The 22,766-nt window shown below is 36.7% G+C and overlaps 1 protein-coding gene across 1 annotated transcript in view; it reads right to left on the bottom strand.

Moving 5' to 3' along the window:
• Nucleotides 1-22,766, bottom strand: part of LOC110456175 — a 75,380-nt gene that overhangs the window by 3,046 nt on the left and 49,568 nt on the right. Inside the window, exon 2 of the mRNA XM_021506746.1 lies at nt 7,536-7,629. Coding sequence (XP_021362421.1) covers nt 7,536-7,629 — 94 coding nt within the window. The remainder of the gene's footprint in view (nt 1-7,535; nt 7,630-22,766) is intronic.

The following is a 22,766-nucleotide window of genomic DNA, read 5'->3' as shown; positions in this document are numbered from 1 at the left end:
AACAAACACTGTTAACAAACAGTTAACAAACACTGTTAACAAACAGTTAACAAACACTGTTAACAAACACTGTTAACAAACAGTAAACAAACACTGTTAACAAAAAGTAAACAAACACTGTTAACAAACAGTAAACAAACACTGTTAACAAACACTGTTAACAAACAGTAAACAAACACTGTTAACAAACAATAAACAAACACTGTTAACAAACAGTAAACAAACACTGTTAACAAACACTGTTAACAAACAGTTAGCAAACACTGTTACCAAACACTGTTAACAAACAGTTAGCAAACACTGTTAACAAACAGTAAACAAACACTGTCAACAAACAGTAAACAAACCCTGTTAACAAACAGTAAACAAACACTGTTAACAAACAGTAAACAAACACTGTTAACAAAAAGTAAACAAACACTGTTAACATACAGTAAACAAACACTGTTGACAAATAGGAAACTAACACTGTTAACAAACACTGATCAAACACTCTGTTAACAAACAGTTAGCAAACAATGTTACCAAACACTGTTAACACACAGTAAGCAAACACTGTTAACAAACAGAAAACAAACACTGTTAACAATCAGTAAACAAACACTGTTAGCAAACACTGTTAACAAACAATGTTAACAAACAGTAAACACACACTGTTAACAAACACTGATCAAACACTCTGTTAACAAACAGTTAGCAAACAGTGTTAACAAACAGTAAACAGACACTGTTAACAAACAGTAAACAGACACTGTTAACAAACAGTACACAAACACTGTTAACAAATAGGAAACTATCACTGTTAACAAACATTAAACAAACACTACTGTTAACAAACAGTTAGCAAACAGTGTTAACAAACAGTAAACAAAAACTGTTAACAAACACTGTTCACAAACAGTAAACAAACACTCTTAACAAACAGTTAACAAACACTGTAAACAAACACTGTTTACAAACAACACAGTTAACAAACAGTTAAGAAACACTGTTAACAAACAGGTAACAAACACTGTTAACAAAAACTGTTAACAAACACAGTTAACAAACAGATAACAAACACTGTTAACAAACCCTGTTAACAAACAGTAAACTAACACTGTTAACAAACACTGATAACAAACAATAAACAAACACTGTTAACGAACAGTAAACAAACACTGTTGACAAATAGGAAACTAACACTGTTAACAAACACAGTTAACAAACAGTTAAAAAACACTGTTAACAAACAGGTAACAAACACTGTTAACAAACATTTAGCAAACACTGTTAACAAACAGTAAACAAACACTGTTAACAAATAGGAAACTAACACTGTTAACAAACATTAAACAAACACTGTTAACAAACAGTAAACAAACAATGTTAACAAATAGTAAACTATAATATTATGGGGAATTCCTTGAATCGCTATCACATCCGGTTTCCATTTCGTACCAGAATTACCTTTTGATTTTTCGGCCGTTGTTGATTTAAACCATACCTACCTAAGAATGTTTTTAATGATGATTTTTTAAATTCTCCCCTTTTTGTAAGAACAATTTACTGTTGGATGCATTGAAAAACCAGTAGCAAAATGAAATCCTTAACTTACAACTGTAAGTTCCTGAATAATATAAAAACCAGATTTTCACTGAATGTTAGCCCGTCGTAAAAAATACTACGAGTGTATTTTTATACATTGACATTGTGAGTCAATATGATTATGCTGCCCATATGATAACCTATAGAACAATATATACTTATCTGTGTTTATTAAAAAAGGAGAGAAATAAGTAAAACATAGTCCACCTACGGTAAATTAGATAGCTTTTATACGTTTTCCTTGTTCCGGATATATAATCGATCACTTTGTATTTACATCGCGTCGTGTATACAATATTTGATTGTTTATATTTACCTTCATCAGGGTATTTATTTTATTTCATTCTGAAATCTTCCGAGTATGTGACATATGATCTTGTGTATTAACGTTATAACGTATCTCCGGGTAAATTAAATTTGATTAATTTGTAATTTTCTTTGCACCGGTATACAAAATTGGATTGTTCTGTATTTTCCATTGTTCAGTATTTTTTTTTGTGCCGATTTTGCAACACTGGTTTTTTAGAGAGTTCTATTAGTGGTCATTTAACGGACCTGTGGATATATATATACCATCTGTTTGCAAGAAAATCATGAGAGTCGATGATCCTAAACCTAACGCCATCTTTCATCCGGATGTTTCCGAATCAATACGGACCGGTTACTTAGACAGTGCCTGTGGACTTTTTAATGCAGGTTCCAGCGTCGTCATCACTCTTTATCTGACGGGTTAGCCGTGCATTACGTTACCCCCATTCTACATCCATCAGCAAGTGTCCAACACTACACGGAACACGGACAATCGAACGAAATGTCAAACGTTTTAGACGGTGTATGGAAGCCAATGATTGAACATGCTAGCGTATTGACGGTTTGGTACGGAAATAATTGGTTAAATATTTTGAGGATAGATGGTACATTAACAAGATGACACATGCATATTTAATACAGAATGATCGACTTCATGGTTTGTGATCGATGATCCTTCCAAATATGCGTAAATTTGAGTAAATTATCATGCAAAAGACAGATACCGCATTAAACTTACATAGAAAAGGGTGTCTGCGTAGGCGTTTGTATAGGACAAGTGTCTAAGAGCCTACTGTTAGATAGTACACAGTTACTGTATGATTACACGTGTAAAACACGTCTCTAAAACTCTGTATTTCTTGGTGTTTGTTAGTTTAGATTGTATACAGGTTTCCCCTTATCTCGAATCAATGTCTTCTTTTATCTGCAGCTTGAACAGGTTGCTCATGTTGATGAACAATGTAAGAACTAGCACTGCACCAGATCTGAATAGAGATGAGCTTGAAGTTGCTCACAGACTCACAGACTCTCACGCATCAATGACAAGGTATTAAACAAAGCTTAAACGAATCGACTCGTAGATTGGAAAGCTATTTCGTCTGATTTTACAAGAACTAAGTGTAAATTCGCCTATATTTACATTTGCTATGCATCCTTCCATTCAGGTGGTGAATTAAATGTCCGGGTAAGAGGATGATTAAATGTCTAGTTTATTTCTCTGGTACCCGTGAGGTCAACGGGTGCTTTCCCTGCCGTTTTGAAAACCGCGCCAAATAAGAAAGCGCGCTAATCACTCCCGAACTATTTGAAGACCCTAGTCAGAGATAAGAGGATTATTAAATGTCGCTAGTCATGGTCCCAACTCCTAGGTCGTATGCAAATTCAATTGCTCATGAATCTACAAACCTATCCGTAAGAAATACTCATTTCAAATTAACCACATACAAAAACAACATCATTCTCCCCTACTTACACACAACCCTTTCCGTAAGAAACAATCATTTAAAAGAAACCACTTACAAATTCACACATTCTCCCATACTTACACACAAACTTATCCGTAAGAAACAATCATTTAAAAGTAACCACATACATATACACACAATCTTCAATACTTACACACAAACCCATCCGTAAGAAACATTCGTTTCAAAGTAACCACCTAAAAATATCATCATTCTCCTATACTTACAAACCTGTCTGTAAGAAACAATCATTCCTGATTAGACTAAAAACAACATCATTTTCCCATACTTACACATACGTTCTCCACATACGTGGTATACATTATTAAAAAAACACCAGGTATTTAATCTCAAAGTAAACAAAAATATTTTAAACAAACTAACAAAACTGTAATAGAATACTAAACATACCAAATCGGTCATATCAAGTAACTCACACGCACAAAACCTTCAGTCTATCCCATAGGGAAAGGGCGGTCTGAGCACCCAACTGGAGCGACGTCGTGAGTCACAATAATAATTGTGAAAAAGGACCACGTGTACGATTTATAGATAGGATTCGTTCATAGTGTGAATGTAAGAAACATTTTATATTTAGATGCTGACGAAAGATCCAAATATATGTTCGTTCATAATGCGCATTGCGATGGTTACAGTCTCCATAGACATTATGAAACACAGTCTTTAACTTATTAAACGTATTGAAAGTTGATAGTCGAACAAGAAGTTTGTTCATTTCATTCAAAGTAATATAGATGTCATGGTGGACGATGAAAAAGGACCACGTGTATAGAGCACACGTGGTGGTTTGCAGACAGGTTGCGTTCATAGTGCGCATGACGATGGTTACAGTCTGCATTAATTATGATGCACAGCAACCACTGAGAAACACTAAACGGCAAAAAAATCAATTCTACGACTTAATCTTTCTAATTTTACCAGTTTACTTCAACTAGCATTGAATTTTACAGAACACAGTCTAAATCATAAATTTATGACCGAACTTAATGACGTAGCATCTTAATAATATATGCATGGACTAACTTAGTGATGTATCATCTAAATCATATCTGCATGGCCCAAATTACGGAAACACTCTCTAAATTAGCGGAGCACCATTTAAATTTAAAAACCATATACTAGTTTTCAGGAACAACAACCAATTTTCAGGAACATAACACCTCATTAAGATTGTGCCTTTGTTCCGAAAACTGGCCATTGGCGCCCGAAAATTAAGTCGTTGTCCCGCTCACTCGCGCAGCGGTATTCCTTTTGATGTAGCCGCGCTCCGGCGAAGCCCGTACAGGTGAAGCAGTCTATAGTCCCTGCCTTGCTGGCCGTGTTGTCAGTATAGCTCTGCAAACACGGCGGCTCTAATTTCGTAATCCAAACGATATAATAACACAGGTCGATAGTACACTTATATTTACTTCGAATAAAATAAATAAAGACCACGGAAATAAATAAGGCTTATTTTGTACTACGGTCAGGGTTAGGATCGAAATGAACGACCATTTGAGAATGATGCATAACTTTTACCGTATTGCTGAACTGGTGCTTTGATACATCACTCCAGAGACACATACAGCTAGTATATACGTCTCTGATCACTCATATAATAATCAAAGACACATTATGAACTCTCAATATTATCGATATTTAATAACGAACGATAAGCACGTCCCGATGTCGTATACAACTTATATTACGTAAACTATATCCCCCGGCTCTGTTCGGTCCGAGGTGCTAATTGTCCAGTATTTATTGATCAATTCGTGCAAATGATGAACCGATTGTGTAAATGTTCATAAACGAACCACTGTATATATATATATGTTAAGACAGTTTACGTTCCTACATTGCTTCATATACCTTTCACTCGTTTTTAGTGTTGTTAATAGTTTTGTGATTTATATAATCCTCTTAGTAAGGGGATTCCCGATCACCTGTCCTCTAAGCTTTTAATTTCTATTGTATTTAACATAAATGTATTTTATTCATATTTGGGTTTTTTTAATCATTACTTATATAATTGTAATAAAATGGAACTTTATCTTTCCTGTACTGTCGTAAGAATATCCCTTCTGAGTTAATGTTTCATGTTATAACATTTAAGGTTTAACTTTCTATTTAGTTTAGGTTATCGGGTGATAAATAATCGGCGAAGCCGATAAAGATAAATTAATTAACCCGGGTTACATTGTAGTTATCACCCGATAACCTAAACTGAATAGAAAGTTAATCCTTATATTAATAGCCTTTTTCTTTACATAAAACGCGTCCTTTTATGTCATCAAAGTAAACGTATGTACATGAACACAAAATCCAGCCGTCCTGTCAGTCAACAACGTGACGTCATCGGAATGTATGAATTTCAACAATGTATATTTACATTTCAACAATGTATCTTTTGCATGAATACACTAATGAGTTACAAATTTGGTATCCGAGGTACTCCAGTTAACTTCCCTAAACAGCAATGTAAACTCCCGGGTTGTTGACACTTCGAGTGATAATGACAATGATCTCCACAAAGGCTTTCATTAGAAAAATTACCATTTAAGTTATGTACACTTATGTGTTTAAAGCGAAATTAGTCATTTCAGAAAGATAATGTCCATCCGTATGTCAGTTATCAAAACTGTATAAAATAAGATGAGAAAAAAATAGAGCGCTATTCTTAACCAGATACGTATATGACAATATATACGACTTTGGTGTATAGTCTAAACAGTTGCTCTCGTCTAACGAACCTGTGATTACTAAAATTTAGAACCTATGAAACTTCTTATCTAAAAGGTAAAGCGCGATACAGTTGTTAAATATATGAATTATCCGAATTAATATTGAATATTGTATTACGTGTCTTCAGGCAGAGACATATAAAACCGTAAGTAGTATATACGTTTCTGCTTCAGGTAAGCCATTACAATGAGAATAATATATATAAAGGTCTTTTGTTTTGGTTTCGTTTATATCATAACCAGAGACCTTCTCTGTATTAACGTAATATATTAGGTATCAGTACATTTCACTCCTAGTTCCAGTAGCATAAGTAATCATTAGCAAATACATATATAGATAAAATAGATCGATTTGTTTTAAAATAGGAACTAATTAAGATGATGATACTAGGATCAATTTAATGACGGAATGTTGACAAAAAATGGCAAAAACAATATTCTGCAAAAAATCAATACGCAGTTTCATATATTTGTATTGTTTTACTAAGACAAGTAGGTAAGCTATTATTTAAGTTTTTAAACCTTTTTTTTTGGGCATGAATATTGACGTCAGTAATTCTTTTCTTTCTGATAAAAGAAAAATTAATAAAAGTTTTAAATAAAATGTTTTGCAACAATCGCTTCGATAAACCTGTGTGGGTGGTTGGTGTGTACAACATATATTGATATACAATCGTAATCGTGCATAGAAACCTTACATGTGGATGTACATTGTATTGGACATGTATGCTCAAATTGTAGGTGTATAAATAAAGCTGTTGGTCTGTATGCACTTTCTAACTAAGCATGGAAGGATAATGAAATTTTATCACTATTTATAAGCGTCAAGGAAAATTCATTTAACTAAGAAACTGTGACAATGTATTATGATAATTATTGTTGTTCATGTTAAAATATAATAGACAAAAGCAAACATTTATTTATAGGCTAATACTGAAATACTTTTTTCCTGCTAACACATTGTTCAAATACTAAAGCGACATTTGTACTGAATTCATTTTTATAAGCGCAAGCATCCTGGTCCTCGCATAATTTTTTGAGTGAAAAAGTGGGTTGATTTGGTATGTAATGTATAAAAAGCTGTATTTGACGATAGGGTATAATTGTACAAGTATGTGCAAAGTGTTGTTGAATGTATAGGTAAGTGGTTGTTATGAAAACAACATTTTGATAAAATAATAAAGATGACCGATCCGTCAGTGTGGACGATGCTAAAGGGCCGCGTGTTTGAAATAATTACAGTTTAGTCCCCGAAGGCATCTCTAATCGCAAATAGCATGGCGGACGCACGTTGTCGGTATAAAGTCTACCAACTTTATCGATTCACCTACTTGAAGCCGACATTCTGTCTTAATTTATGTTGGAACATAACAACAAAATAAGTCAAAATAAATTGTGTATCGTTTTATCATTTTATTCAAAGTAATACACTTTCTCCAGTTCGTCAAAAATTCTATTAACTTGCCAACGTATCTGTGCAGTTAATGGTGATGTTATGACCATGGTGATGAAATGGGCATTCACTAAAACAAATAAGAAACATCGAATATAGCATTGTACCCATTTTCACACATATGAATACAAACTCAAGCAAACAGGAACTACGTTTTCAACGGTTCTGATAGAAGAGCTTTGTTTATACCATGTTCAAAGTTCATACAGGCAGTTATAAAGATCTATACTAAATGATTAATATATTTTAACATAATCAAATGACCAAACAAACTTACTATTAACCATGTTCCTCACAAAATGTTTTTAACGAATCAAAATGTTGTTGTAAGTTTAGTTGAAGCAAATGTTGATCCATTTTATATGAATGAAAAGATTAAGCTAACATACGTATTAACATCTCTTCTAACCTAGCATATTCAAGCCGGTACCAGTTCGTAAGGTAGGCAGTCTTACAAGTTACGTTACACCAGTCACAAATGCCATCGATAATGTTATTCATCCAAAAAGGCAGTATTAAGTGTGTTTTTCTTTCCAAAATATACAAAGATGACATATGACATATGCATATAATTATATACATTAACAAGTTACAAGAAACAATTAACTTAAATGTTCAACGATTCAGATAGAAGAGCTCTGTTTATAACATATTTAAAGTTCATATAGATAATTATAAAGATCTATAACTAACGATTAACATATTTAATCATTCAAATGTACCATTAATCATGTTTCTCTCTTACGAATGTTAACACGTGCTCTATACACGTGGTCTTTTTTCATCGTCCACCACGACATCTATATTACTTTGAATGAAATGAACAAACTTCTATTTCGACTATCAACTTTTAATACGGTTAATAAGTTAAAGACTGTGTTTCATAATGTCTATGGAGACTGTAACCATCGCAAGGCGCATTATGAACAAATCATATCTATTTATTTTTCGTCACTCTCTAATTATGAAATGTTTCTGACATGCGCACTATGAACGAATCCTATCTGTGTATCATAATGTCTTCGGGGATTTATGAATGTAAACATTGCCATGTGCTCTCTACACGTGATCCCTTCTATCTATTAAAGCAGCAGTGTGAGATGTTAGTGAACAGTTTGAGAATTACAATTATTATTGTGACTCACGACGTCGCTCCAGGAGGGTGCACAGACTGCCCTTTCCCTATGGGATAGACTGAAGGTTTTGTGCGTGTGAGTTACTTGATTTTACCGATTTGGAATGTTTAGTATTCTATTACAGTTTAGTTATAGTTTGTTTAAAATATTCTTGTTTACTGTGAGATTAAATATCTGGTAGTTTTTTAATAATTTATACCACGTATGTGGAGAACGTATGTGTAAGTATGGGAAAAATCATGTTGTTTTTAGTCTAATCAGGAATGATTAGTTCTTACGGATAGGTTTGTAAGTATAGGAGAATGATGATACTTTTAGGTGGTTACTTTGAAACGAATGTTTCTTACGGATAGGTTTGTGTATAGGTATGGAAGATTTGTGTATTTGTATGTGGTTACATTTATATGATTGTTTCTTACGGATAGGTTTGTGTGTACAGGAGAATAATGTTGTTTATATGTGGTTACTTTGAAATGAGTGTTTCTAACGGGTAGGTTTGTGTGTAAGTATGGGAGAATGATGTTGTTTTTAGGTGGTTACTATGAAATGATTATTTCTTACGGGTAGGTTTGTGTGTTAGTAAGGGAGAATGATGTTGTTTTTAGGTGGTTACTATGAAATGATTATTTCTTACGGATAGGTTTGTGTGTAGGTGGTTACTTTGAAATGATTGTTTCTTACGGGTAGGTTTGTGTGTAAGTAAGGGAGAATGATGTTGTGTTTAGGTGGTTACTATGAAATGATTATTTCTTACGGATAGGTTTGTGTGTAAGGGAGAATGATGTTGTTTTTAGGTGGTTACTATGAAATGATTGTTTCTTACGGATAGGTTTGTGTGTAAGTATGGGAGAATGATGTTGTTTTTAGGTGGTTACTATGAAATGATTATTTCTTACGGATAGGTTTATGTGTATGGGAGATTGATGTTGTTTTGAGGTGGTTAATTTGAAATGAGAGTTTCTTACGGGTAGGTTTGTAAGTATGGGAGAATGATGTTGCCCGGCCATTTAATCACCACCTGAAACGTCGTCGTACGTTTTGAGTTTTTTTTAGGGAGGGACCGGTGGGGGGTGAGGCAGTTACCCCATCCGTTTACCTCTACTGTCTTACTGAAAAGCTTACCTAAATCCCTAACTTATTAAGGTTGTCATCAATAGCAACGTGTGTTATAGGACCATAATAACACTTGCTAAAACATTCAATGCTTAAATAGCGTAGTCTAATCGACGGCAACTTTATTATAACCAAATCGTACGTATTTTAAATTTTGTTTACATACAATTTACTGGTGTTAATTGGGAATATGATAGAGTGCACATCGTTCTAGTCATCTCAACGTCACACATAATCTCCATGTAAACATTTACTGGCTAAATGGTCCTGTATACAACTTGTACATACCAGAGAGTACATTGTGTGACAACATGCAAACTTAGTATGTACGCCAGGCGCTTTAAAAGAAAATAAATTCAATTGATTTCCATGGTATGTGGTTAATTTGAAATGGGTGTTTCTTACAGGTTTGTTTGTAAGTATGGGAGAATGATGTTGTTTTTGTATGTGGTTAATTTGAAATGAGTATTTCTTACAGGTTTGTTTGTAAGTTTGATTCATGAGCGATTGAATACAACCCAGGAGTTGGGACCATGACTAACGGCATTTAATAGTCCCCTTATCTCTGACTAGGGTCTTCAAATAGTTCGGGAAATGTTTAGCGCGCTTTCTTATTTGACGCGGTTTTCAAAATGGCAGAGAAAGCACCCGGTGACCTCAAGGGTTCCAGAAAAATAAACTAGACATTTGATAATTCTCTTACCCGGACATTTAAATCACCACCTGAAACGTCGTCGTACGTTTTGAGTTTTTTTTAGGGAGGGACCGGTGGGGGGTGAGGCAGTTACCCCATCCGTTTACCTCTACTGTCTTACTGAAAAGCTTACCTAAATCCCTAACTTATTAAGGTTGTCATCAATAGCAACGTGTGTTATAGGACCATAATAACACTTGCTAAAACATTCAATGCTTAAATAGCGTAGTCTAATCGACGGCAACTTTATTATAACCAAATCGTACGTATTTTAAATTTTGTTTACATACAATTTACTGGTGTTAATTGGGAATATGACAGAGTGCACATCGTTCTAGTCATCTCAACGTCACACATAATCTCCATGTAAACATTTACTGGCTAAATGGTCCTGTATACAACTTGTACATACCAGAGAGTACATTGTGTGACAACATGCAAACTTAGTATGTACGCCAGGCGCTTTAAAAGAAAATAAATTCAATTGATTTCCATAAGTTTTACAACCTATTAGATATACAATTAATGTTTAAAGAGTAGTTACAATGATCAAGGACTCTGGTCAATCACAACGGTATATCTTAACCGAGTTTTACTGAATTGTAAATTGTGTTATAGACGTGTAAACATGGTGTTGGGGCGAGGACTTGCGTTTGTTGTTGATCTATATATCTATATATGTCATCACGAATACCAGCGTCACCTATAGAGGACGAGGAAGTTCGTTCGTTTCGCAAAGTAATCGGCAATGCAGAAAACGTAATATGTTGCTCCTCTCAACCACTTTAACGAGTGGAGATTTTAATAAGATATTTTTAATTCACACAATAGAAACAAATGATTATCTTTAGAATGTCATTTGCTTACTGCCAGGTTATTGTCAGATTCAAACAAATTTAAATAAAGTTATATCTTCTTTTTATTATCTGTCCCAGTTTTGATATTACTCACATTAATTGTTTTTTTCATGGTTGTATCTATATTGCATATAAATTCAACATGCATGTCATAGGTGATAAAAAAGGATGATGCAGGGAAACCTCGTGCTGCTGAGTCAATGGTAACAAATGTGCTCTGTGTCGCATGGTGAGCCAAGACACATTTTCTTCTGACTTGGATATAATTTCAAAAAGAAACGACCTCGTGGACTTCTCGGGGACAAACTCATGAAAAAGTAATTTAGAACGGAATTAGATATCGTCCCTGTGAGGGAGGATAGATCATCCCAATAGCCAGTAGAATCCTTCCACTCTCCACAACGAGGCTCGCCGATATTCCAATCAATAGTAGCACCATGTGTAGCATTGTAATCTGTCAGTAGCTGGCCTCAGTAGCTTTGGTCCGGAACCAGTTTCCAATGATGAAAATGAACCCCAAAAGACGTTAAAAACGTACTCCCCCGTTTCAGTCGTACAGAACTTATCGCAGTTCCTTTTCTTAACAGTTGTTTGTAGTTCCGTTTTATCAACCGTCAATATCCCTGTATGGGAACAATAAATCAACTTTCCGTAAATTCAGAAGGTGGTCAGTCAGCGGTCCCAGTTTGCGTCATTGTTATCTGTTATTCCTGTTTGATCCACTGCCAGAAGCTACATTTTTTGTTGTTATCCGTAATTCCATAATGTTACTACAATTTTAAGCTATCAGTAGTTCCAGTTTTTTATTCTGTCCGTAATTTCATTTCTGGTTTTTAATTGGCCTACTGTAAATCCGGGTTTTGGTCATCTGTTCACTATTCTGGTTTGCGATCATTTCAGTTTTGAATCAGCTGTCCGTAATTCAAAATTTTGGTCAGCTCTTATAAGCATATATTAGAGTATCCTGCTTTACTCTTACTAGTGTAAAATGTATGTATTTATCGGCTAGATCATAAAAAATCACTCTTCTGCTCTAGTCTATACACAGGCTAGGGGAGGTAACTCCCATATCTCTATCACTTTAACTATCGACTTGTTTTTTCTAACATGGTGTCCTCTCTGTTGTTGCCATCCTCAAACGTTCGTCGTTAGCCATATTGTGCCTTCCTGAGTGTCATCTAGTAGCTCTTTGTTGTACTTTTTCACAATAGACTGATGTGCTGTTGCTGCTGCTGTTGATAAGGGTTACACACGCTTTCTCCATAAACCAGATGAGGTTTCACCAAAATCCTATAGAACTTATTGACTGATGCTAGTATGTTTTTTAATTCAACTTGTTGTCTTCGGCATTTTCTACATTTTCCCTTTCCCTTAAGATCTAGGACCTATGAATTGGAAACTGTTTTTCTAGCATAAGAATATATTTCATTAATAAGTTCTGAAAAAGAACATACCCTACGAAACATGCTCCTGACTTTCTCGGGGATAATCACGTTATGGTAGTTTTTCCCTTTTTAAAATGAAAAAAGGGAAACGAAGGAGATCAATACAATTTTACAAGCAGCAGAAATGTTGCTTTTCAATAACACAGAAAATAGTTAACTTCTGTTCATCGATTGATTAAGCTTTGAGAGCGTCCTCGAAGATTACACCGAGAAATTTAAAAACCTATACAGTTTTAAATGAAGAAACCAACGCCGATCCTAAATGACAAACCGAAAATAGCTGTTGACGTCATCACCCCTTTAATGATGTACCGTCTCATTAACAGCTGATATGGGTGATGCTCCCTGTATTCAGGTTTCCAGCCATTCTACATGATTGCAAAAATACTGCAAAGGTTATTGGTGTCAAGTGTTTGTTTCAAAGAGTATGAACAGAAAGGCTTTATGAGGGCGGAACAGAAGAGCTCCTGACATGATCGTACACTCAATAGCTTAATGAGATGCTCGAATAAAATTCAAAGCGCTGTAATTCTTATATTCATTGAATCTGGAAGCACTTTATGCATGTCTTATGATCCACAATCGTCATCCTCAGATATATATTTTATTTACAAAACAATGGGGAAATGAATTAATTTTAAGCTTTTGACTCGACGTATCATGTTTTTCTTTAATCAAAGCTGGCATTACTTGAAATAATGTCTAAAAGGAAACAAATGTTTCGTTATCCTAAAAAGGTAAATAACAGGTAAGTATTAGTTATTAACAATACATATTATTGACGAGGAACATTTACTAACGGAGCATACCATATATATCACTCTCACCAAAGTTTATAGATTTATATTGAAAATCGCAGATCTATTCAAAGATATCGATTTCACGGAGAACAGCGGATCATAAGCTAATTGGAAATACTTGAGGGCCTAAATTAAATTAAACATCAGTAGGTACAATATGATAGTGCGGTCATGACCTGTATACAATAATTGCAACGTCACAGTGAGGTCATGACCTATATACAATAACTGCAACGTCATAGTGGGGTCATGGCCTATATAATGTAATTATAACGTCACAGTGAGGTCATGTCCTATATAATGTAATTGCAACGTCATAGTGAGGTCATGGCCTATATAATGTAATTACAACGTCATAGTTGGGTCATGGCATATATAATGTAATTATAACGTCACAGTGAGGTCATGGCCTATATAATGTAATTATAACGTCATAGTGGGGTCTTGGCCTATATAATGTAATTATAACGTCATAGTGGGGTCATGGCCTATATAATGTAATTATAACGTCACAGTGAGGTCATGGCCTATATAATGTAATTGCAACGTCATAGCTGGGTCATGGCCTATATAATGTAATTATAACGTCATAGTGAGGCAATGGCCTATATAATGTAATTACAACGTCATAGCTGGGTCATGGCCTATTTAATGTAATTATGACGTCACAGTGAGGTCATGACCTATATAATGTAATTATAACGTCATAGTGGGGCCATTGCCTATATAATGTAATTATAACGTCACAGTGAGGTCATGGCCTATATAATGTAATTATAACGTCACAGTGAGGTCATGGACTATATAATGTAATTACAACGTCATAGCTGGGTCATGGCCTATATAATGTAATTATAACGTCGTAGTGAGGTCATGGCCTATTTAATGTAATAACAACATCATAGTGGTGTCATGGCGTATATAATGTAATTATAACGGCACAGTGAGGTCATGGCCTATATAATGTAATTGCAACGTCATAGTGAGGTCATGGCCTATATAATGTAATTATAACGTCATAGTGGGGTTATGGCCAATATAATGTAATTATAACGTCACAGTGACGTCATGGCCTATATAATGTAATTGCAACGTCATAGTGAGGTCATGGCCTATATACAATAATTGCAACGTCATAGCTGGGTCATGGCCTATATAATGTAATTAAAACGTCATATTGAGGTCATGGCCTATATAATGTAATAACAACATCATAGTGGTGTCATGGCCTATATAATGTAATTATAACGGCACACTGAGGTCATGGCCTATATAATGTAATTGCAACGTCATAGTGAGGTCATGTTCTATATACAATAATTGCAACGTCATAGTGAGGTCATGGCCTATATAATGTAATTGCAACGTCATAGTGAGGCCATGGCCTATATAATGTAATTGCAACGTCATAGCGGGGTCATGGCCTATATAATGTAATTATAACGGCACAGTGAGGGCATGGCCTATATAATGTAATTGCAACGTCATAGCGGGGTCATGGCCTATATAATGTAATTATAACGGCACAGTGAGGGCATGGCCTATATAATGTAATTGCAACGTCATAGCTGGGTAATGGCCTATATAATGTAATTATAACGTCATATTGAGGTCATGGCCTATATAATGTAATTACAACGTCATAGCTGGGTCATGGCCTATATAATGTAATTATAACGTCACAGTGAGGGCATGGCCTATATACAATAATTGCAACGTCATAGCTGGGTCATGGCCTATATAATGTAATTAAAACGTCATATTGAGGTCATGGCCTATATAATGTAATAACAACGTCATGGTGGTGTCATGGCCTATATAATGTAATTATAACGGCACAGTGAGGGCATGGCCTATATAATGTAATTGCAACGTCATAGCGGGGTCATGGCCTATATAATGTAATTATAACGGCACAGTGAGGTCATAGCCTATATAATGTAATTGCAACGTCATAGTGAGGCCATGGCCTATATAATGTAATTGCAACGTCATAGCTGGGTCATGGGCTATATAATGTAATTATAACGTCATATTGAGGTCATGGCCTATATAATGTAATAACAACATCATAGTGGTGTCATGGCCTATATAATGTAATTATAACGGCACAGTGAGGTCATAGCCTATATAATGTAATTGCAACGTCATAGTGAGGCCATGGCCTATATAATGTAATTGCAACGTCATAGGGAGGTCATGTTCTATATACAATAATTGCAACGTCATAGCGAGGTCATGGCCTATATAATGTAATTATAACGTCATATTGAGGTCATGGCCTATATAATGTAATTACAACGTCACAGTGAGGTCATGGTCTATATAATGTAATTGCAACGTTATAGTGAGGTCATGGCCTATATACAATAATTGCAACGTCATAGTGAGGTCATGGCCTATATACAATAATTGCAACGTCATAGTGAGGTCATGGCCTATATACAATAATTGCAACGTCATAGTGAGGTCATGGCCTATATACAATAATTGCAACGTCATAGTGAGGTCATGGCCTATATACAATAATTGCAACGTCATAGTGAGGTCATGGCCTATATACAATAATTGCAACGTCATAGTGAGGTCATGGCCTATATACAATAATTGCAACGTCATAGTGAGGTCATGGCCTATATACAATAATTGCAACGTCATATTGAGGTCATGGCCTATATACAATAATTGCAACGTCATATTGAGGTCATGACCTATATGCTGTAATTACAACGTCATAGTGAGGTCATGGCCTATATATTTTAATTATAACGTCATATTGAGGTCATAACCTATATACAATAATTACAACTCATAGTGAGGTCATGGCCTACATAATATAAAAACAAGGTGCGAGTTCATTGCCAAAATGCTATACTTACAACGTCTTAGTGATATGTGTCCACGGACTATTTTCGAAAACTTCAATACGGGAATATGTACATGCTTTTGGCTGTTCCACCAGTCGAACATTCCAGTACAACTTGGTGTGATCTTATCTTTTTTATGTCTTTTTTGATTTTCAAAGACAGAAAGACGTGAAAATGTAAATATAAGCATAAACTGTTTTCAGATGCGATTAATAGGCATTATGAGTGCCCACAACAGGTAAACGGAACATGAACAACCTTACCGAATTGCAACTTCCACGTGTGGCTATGACAAAAATACCTTGGTTACAACTTCCTGGTTAGATCTTTTGTTGGCTGAGTGTCATCCTTTGTTATAAATATCTGTTAGACTCAGAACTAGATCAGACCACGTCTGTCGCCGTAATCCCACTGTTTCCACGGGAGGCCGCTCTGATCCTCTACGCGGTAATTACCAACCCGTGATTAAAGTATGTCGAGGTTTCCAACACATCATCCATGTCTAGAAGGTATTTTAATTATAGCCGTGAACTACTGAATCACTATATATTCAAGTTTTGTTTGAACGTTATCGAATGCTACATCCGGGCTCCTGAACCTCAACACTTACGTATATCTGTTGGAAAGTCATCATGCAACGAGGTTGACCATAAAAATATCCATTAAAAGCTAATGTGGACCAATACCGTAACGGGTTACCCAGGTCAATTTGTCCTCTAGCCTTTGAAAACAAAATTGACCTGAGTTGAATTCACCACTGTAGATATGTCCCTATCGGTACTATATACTTATATGTAACAAAGGTATAAGATTGCCAAATTTCTGGAGCAATCCGCTTATTTATCGAGACAAAAAACACGGAACACTTAATATGCATTAGAAAAAAATATTAACATTATAAGATATAACAGTAATATTTAAATACAATAAACCTCGGCCAGCGTAAGCCGAAGAAAACATTTTCAATGACATTGCTATGTGTCCAATATGTCCAGGTGTCTATCCGTGTCCAATAAGTCCATATGTCTCTATGTGTCCAATATGTCCAGTGGACTATCCGTGTCCATTATGTCCACATGTCTATCCGTGTCCATTATGTCCACGTGTCTATCCGTGTCCAATAAGTCCATGTGTCTATCCGTGTCCAATATGTCCACGTGTCTATCCGTGTCCATTAAGTTCACGTGTCTATCCGTGTCCATTAAGTCCACGTGTCTATCCGTGTCCATTATGTCCACGTGTCTATCCGTGTCCAATATGTTAAGGTGACTATCCGTGTACAATATGTCCACATGACTATCCGTGTCCAATATGTCCACGTGTCTATCCGTGTCCAATAAGTCCATGTGTCTATCCGTGTCCAATATGTCGACGTGTCTATCCGTGTCCATTAAGTTCACGTGTCTATCCGTGTCCATTATGTCCACGTGTCTATCCGTGTCCAATATGTCCAGGTGTCTATCCGTGTCCAATATGTCCACGTGTCTATTCGTGTCCACTATGTCCTAGTGTCTCTCTGTGTCCAATATGTCCACGTCTCTATCCATGTCCAATATGTCCTAGTGTCTATTCGTGTCCAATATGTCCACGTGTCTATCCGTGTCTAATATGTCCACGTGTTATCCATGTCCAATCTGTCCACGTGTCTATCTGTGTCCAATATGTCCACGTGTCTATCCGTGTTCAATATGTCCACGTGTCTATCCATGTCCAATATGTCCTAGTGTCTCTCTGTGTCCAATATGTCCCCTTGTCTATCCGTGTCCAATATGTCCTAGGGTCTATCCGTGTCCAATATGTCCACGTGTCTCTTTGTGTCCAATATGTCAAGGTGACTATCCGTGTCCAATATGTCCACATGACTATCCGTGTCCAATATGTCCTAGTGTCTATCTGTGTCCAATATGTCCACGTGTCTATCCGGGTTCAATATGTCCACGTGTCTATCCATGTCCAATATGTCCACGTGTCTATCCGTGTTCAATATGTCCACGTGTCTATTCGTGTCCAATATGTCCCTATCCATGTCCAATATGTCCTAGTGTCTCTCTGTGTCCAATATGTCCCCTTGTCTATCCGTGTCCAATATGTCCTAGTGTCTATCCGTGTCCAATATGTCCACGCGTCTATCCGTGTCCAATATGTCCACGTGTCTAGCCGTGTCCAATAGGTCCACGTGTCTATCTGTTTCCAATATGTCCACGTGTCTATCCGTGTTAAATATGTCCACGTGTCTATCCATGTCCAATATGTTCACGTGTCTAGCCGTGTCCAATATGTCCACGTGTCTATCCATGGCCAATATGTTCACGTGTCTATCCGTGTCCAATATGTCCATGTGTCTATCCATGTCAAATATGTCCTAGTGTCTCTCTGTGTCCAATATGTCCCCTTGTCTATCCGTGTCCAATATGTCCTAGGGTCTATCCGTGTCCAATATGTCCACGTGTCTATTCGTGTCCAATATGTCCCTATCCATGTCCAATATGTCCTAGTGTCTATCCGTGTACAATATGTCCACGTGTCTATCCGTGTCCAATATGTCCACGTGTCTCTCTGTGTCCAATATGTCAAGGTGACTATCCGTGTACAATATGTCCACATGACTATCCGTGTCCAATATGTCCACGTGTCTATCCGTGTCCAATATGTCCACGTGTCTATTCGTGTCCAATATGTCCTAGTGTCTCTCTGTGTCCAATATGTCCACGTGTCTATCCGTGTCAAATAGGTCCACGTGTTTACCGTGTCCAATATGTCCACGTGTCTATCCGTGTCCAATATGTCCACGTAACTATCCATGGCCAATATGTCCTAGTGTCTCTCTGTGTCCAATATGTCCACTTGTCTATCCGTGTCCAATATGTCCTAGTGTCTATCCGTGTCCAATATGTCCTAGTGTCTTTCCGTGTCCAATATGTCCACGTGTCTATCCGTGTCCAATATGTCCACGTCTTTATCCATGTCCAATATGTCCTATTGTCTATTCGTGTCCAATATGTCCACGTGTCTATCCGTGTCCAATATGTCCACGTCTTTATCCATGTCCAATATGTCCTATTGTCTATTCGTGTCCAATATGTCCACGTGTCTATCCGTGTCCAATATGTCCTAGTGTCTATCCATGTCCAATATGTCCTAGTGTCTCTCTGTGTCCAATATGTCCACGTGTCTATCTGTGTCCAATAAGTTCACGTGTCTATCCGTGGCCAATATGTCCACGTGTCTATCCGTGTCCAATATGTCCATGGGTCTATCCATGTCTAATATGTCCACGTGTCTATCCGTGTCCAATATGTCCACGTGTCTATCCATGTCCAATATGTCCTAGTGTCTCTCTGTGTCCAATATGTCCACATGTCTATCTGTGTCCAATAAGTTCACGCGTCTATCCGTGTCCAATATGTCCATGTGTCTATCCATGTCCAATATGTCCACGTGTCTATCCATGTCCAATATGTCAACGTGTCTATCCATGTCCAATATGTCCACGTGTCTCTCTCTGTCCAATATGTCCACGTGTCTATACGTGCTCAATATGTCCACCTGTCTATCTGTGTCCAATATGTCCACATGTCTATCCTTGTCCAATATGTCCACGTCTCTATCCATGTCCAATATGTCCACGTGTCTATTCGTGTTCAAAATGGCCACGTGTCTATTCGTGTCCAATATGTCCACGTGTCTATTCGTGTCTATACACGTGCATGAAAATGAGGATAAGATAAATTATCAAATGATATTAGGATTTTGTAGTAAATGTTCAATTGCACGGCGGCTAACAGATAACTGCCCTTTGTGTTGTTTAAATCCCACAGACAAGATAAAGCCTTCCATTTTTGTCGTGTAGAGTATAAACGCTGATTGGATGTGCGCTTGGAAAGACATTCTATTTCAATTTATATTGTAAAGTCACGAAATTGTCTTTCTATCTGAAATGTGTTGTTCGTTGTCATGCATATTTCAGCAGGGTTGAATTATTCTCTTACTATTGAAATCACCAAGCTTTACTCCCTATAGACATCGACCCTGAACTGATGGATTGGGTTAACTGCACGTGCAATGCAGGGAATGGATTAGACCTGCATCATAAGGCAAAAACTGACATCTCAGTGAATCATTAAGTCCAGTATCATCTTAGGCTCGATACAATGTCAGGTGTAGGGGCAGATAATCAAACCCAATATGACGTCCTGTTGAAGGGCTGACGAATACACACACTAGAAACAGTATTCAATGGTAAGGACGAGGGATTCCTAAAACTACATGCAATGTCCAACGGTAGGGCCAAGGTATACTTAGATTAAGTACAATGTCCAGTGGTGGGGCCGAGGGGGTACTGAGTATCCAATAGTAGAGCCCAGGAGTACTGATATTAGATATATTGTCAAATGGTAGGGCTGTGGGGTACTTACTGAAACTAGCTATATTATATGTATGATATCCAGTGGTAAGGCCGAGGAGCACTGAGACTAGATACAATGTCCAGTGATAGGGCCGAGGGATACTGACATAATATGTTATGTCCAGTGGTAGTATAACGACGATTGTTTTGATTTTGTTTTTTTTGTAATAATCGTCTGGGTTCTCGGAGTCGGAATGATGACACAGAGATGCTTGTTGTTGTTGTTCAAATGGATTATTTTGTATTCAGGAATTCCACAGATAATTACAATAAAACAAATTGTAATACAGATGGTACATATACATTTCCTAGAGCAGTACACCGGTAGTCCGAGTGAAACCTTTCTAGTCGGAGACCTGACTCGGCCGAATGTATTTTCCAGCTATTCATACTTCAATTTTATACTTACGTATGATAGGTGTCCACGTTGCTGGGTGTAGCAAGTGTCATTAATTATGAAATATTACATAAATCTGTACCATTGTAACATGGCAGATAGCTTAAAGCTTATACATCAATGATAGATATTCCTATTCAAGTTACATGTGCAGGTATTTATACCACTAGCTTAAGGTCAGCAGGAAGATAATATTTATAAGGTAATGAAATAAAAACATCGAACAATATTAATATGGTTCAGATTTGACCAGAACGAAATATTGTCCCTGAGACGTGTTTCAGGTAGACATTAGTTATCAGTTGAAATCAATTATAATTTCTTTGAACCAAGTGGTCTATAAAAATAACTGAAACAGTTAAAATGAAAGTATACATCGTTGAAAATGTTCAAAAAGTTAATAAAAAGTGTGTATATGCAATGTCCAATGCTACTGTAGGGTAGAGGAATACTAGCATGATCCATTTTGTCCAGCGCTAGGACTGAGGGATACTGACAATATATAGTTTGTCCAGCGCTAGGACTGAGGGATACTGACATTATATATTTTGTCCAGCGCTAGGACTGAGGGATTCTGACATTATATAGTTTGTCCAGCGCTCGGACTGAGGGATACTGACATTATATACTTTGTCCAGCGCTAGGACTGAGGGAGGGATACTGACATTATATAGTTTGGCCAGCGCTAGGACTGAGGGTTACTGACATTATATGTTTTGTCCAACGCTAGGACTGAGGGATACTGACATAATATAGTTTGTCCAGCGCTAGGACTGAGTGATACTGACATTATATAGTTTGTCCAGCGCTAAGACTGAGGGATACTGACATTATATATTTTGTCCAACGCTAAGACTGAGGGATACTGACATTATATAGATTGTCCAGCGCTAGGACTGAGGGATTCTGACATTATATAGTTTGTCCAGCGCTAGGACTGAGGGATACTGATATTATATAGTTTGTCCAGCGCTAGGACTGAGGAAAACTGACATTATATAGTTTGTCCAACGCTAGGACTGAGGGATACTGACATTATATACTTTGTCCAGCGCTAGGACTGAGAGATACTGACATTATATAGTTTGTCCAGTGCTAGGACTGAGGGATACTGACATTATATACTTTGTCCAGCGCTAGGACTGAGGGATACTGACGTTATATAGTTTGTCCAGCGCTAGGACTGAGGGATACTGACATCATATAGTTTGCCCAGCGCTAGGACTGATGGATACTGACATTATATAGTTTGTCCAGCGCTAGGACTGAGGGATACTGACATTATATAGTTTGTCAAGCGCTAGGACTGAGGGATACTGACATCATATAGTTTGTCCAGCGCTAGGACTGAGTGATACTGACATTATATAGTTTGTCCAGCGCTAGGACTGAGGAAAAATGACATTATATAGTTTGTCCAACGCAAGGACTGAGGGATACTGACATTATATAGTTTGTCCAGCGCTAGGACTGAGGGATACTGACATTATATA

This window comes from Mizuhopecten yessoensis, unplaced genomic scaffold (assembly GCF_002113885.1).
Source record: "Mizuhopecten yessoensis strain PY_sf001 unplaced genomic scaffold, ASM211388v2 scaffold8541, whole genome shotgun sequence".
Taxonomy (NCBI): Eukaryota; Metazoa; Mollusca; class Bivalvia; order Pectinida; family Pectinidae; genus Mizuhopecten; species Mizuhopecten yessoensis.
This window is presented reverse-complemented; position numbering and strand designations above follow the sequence as displayed.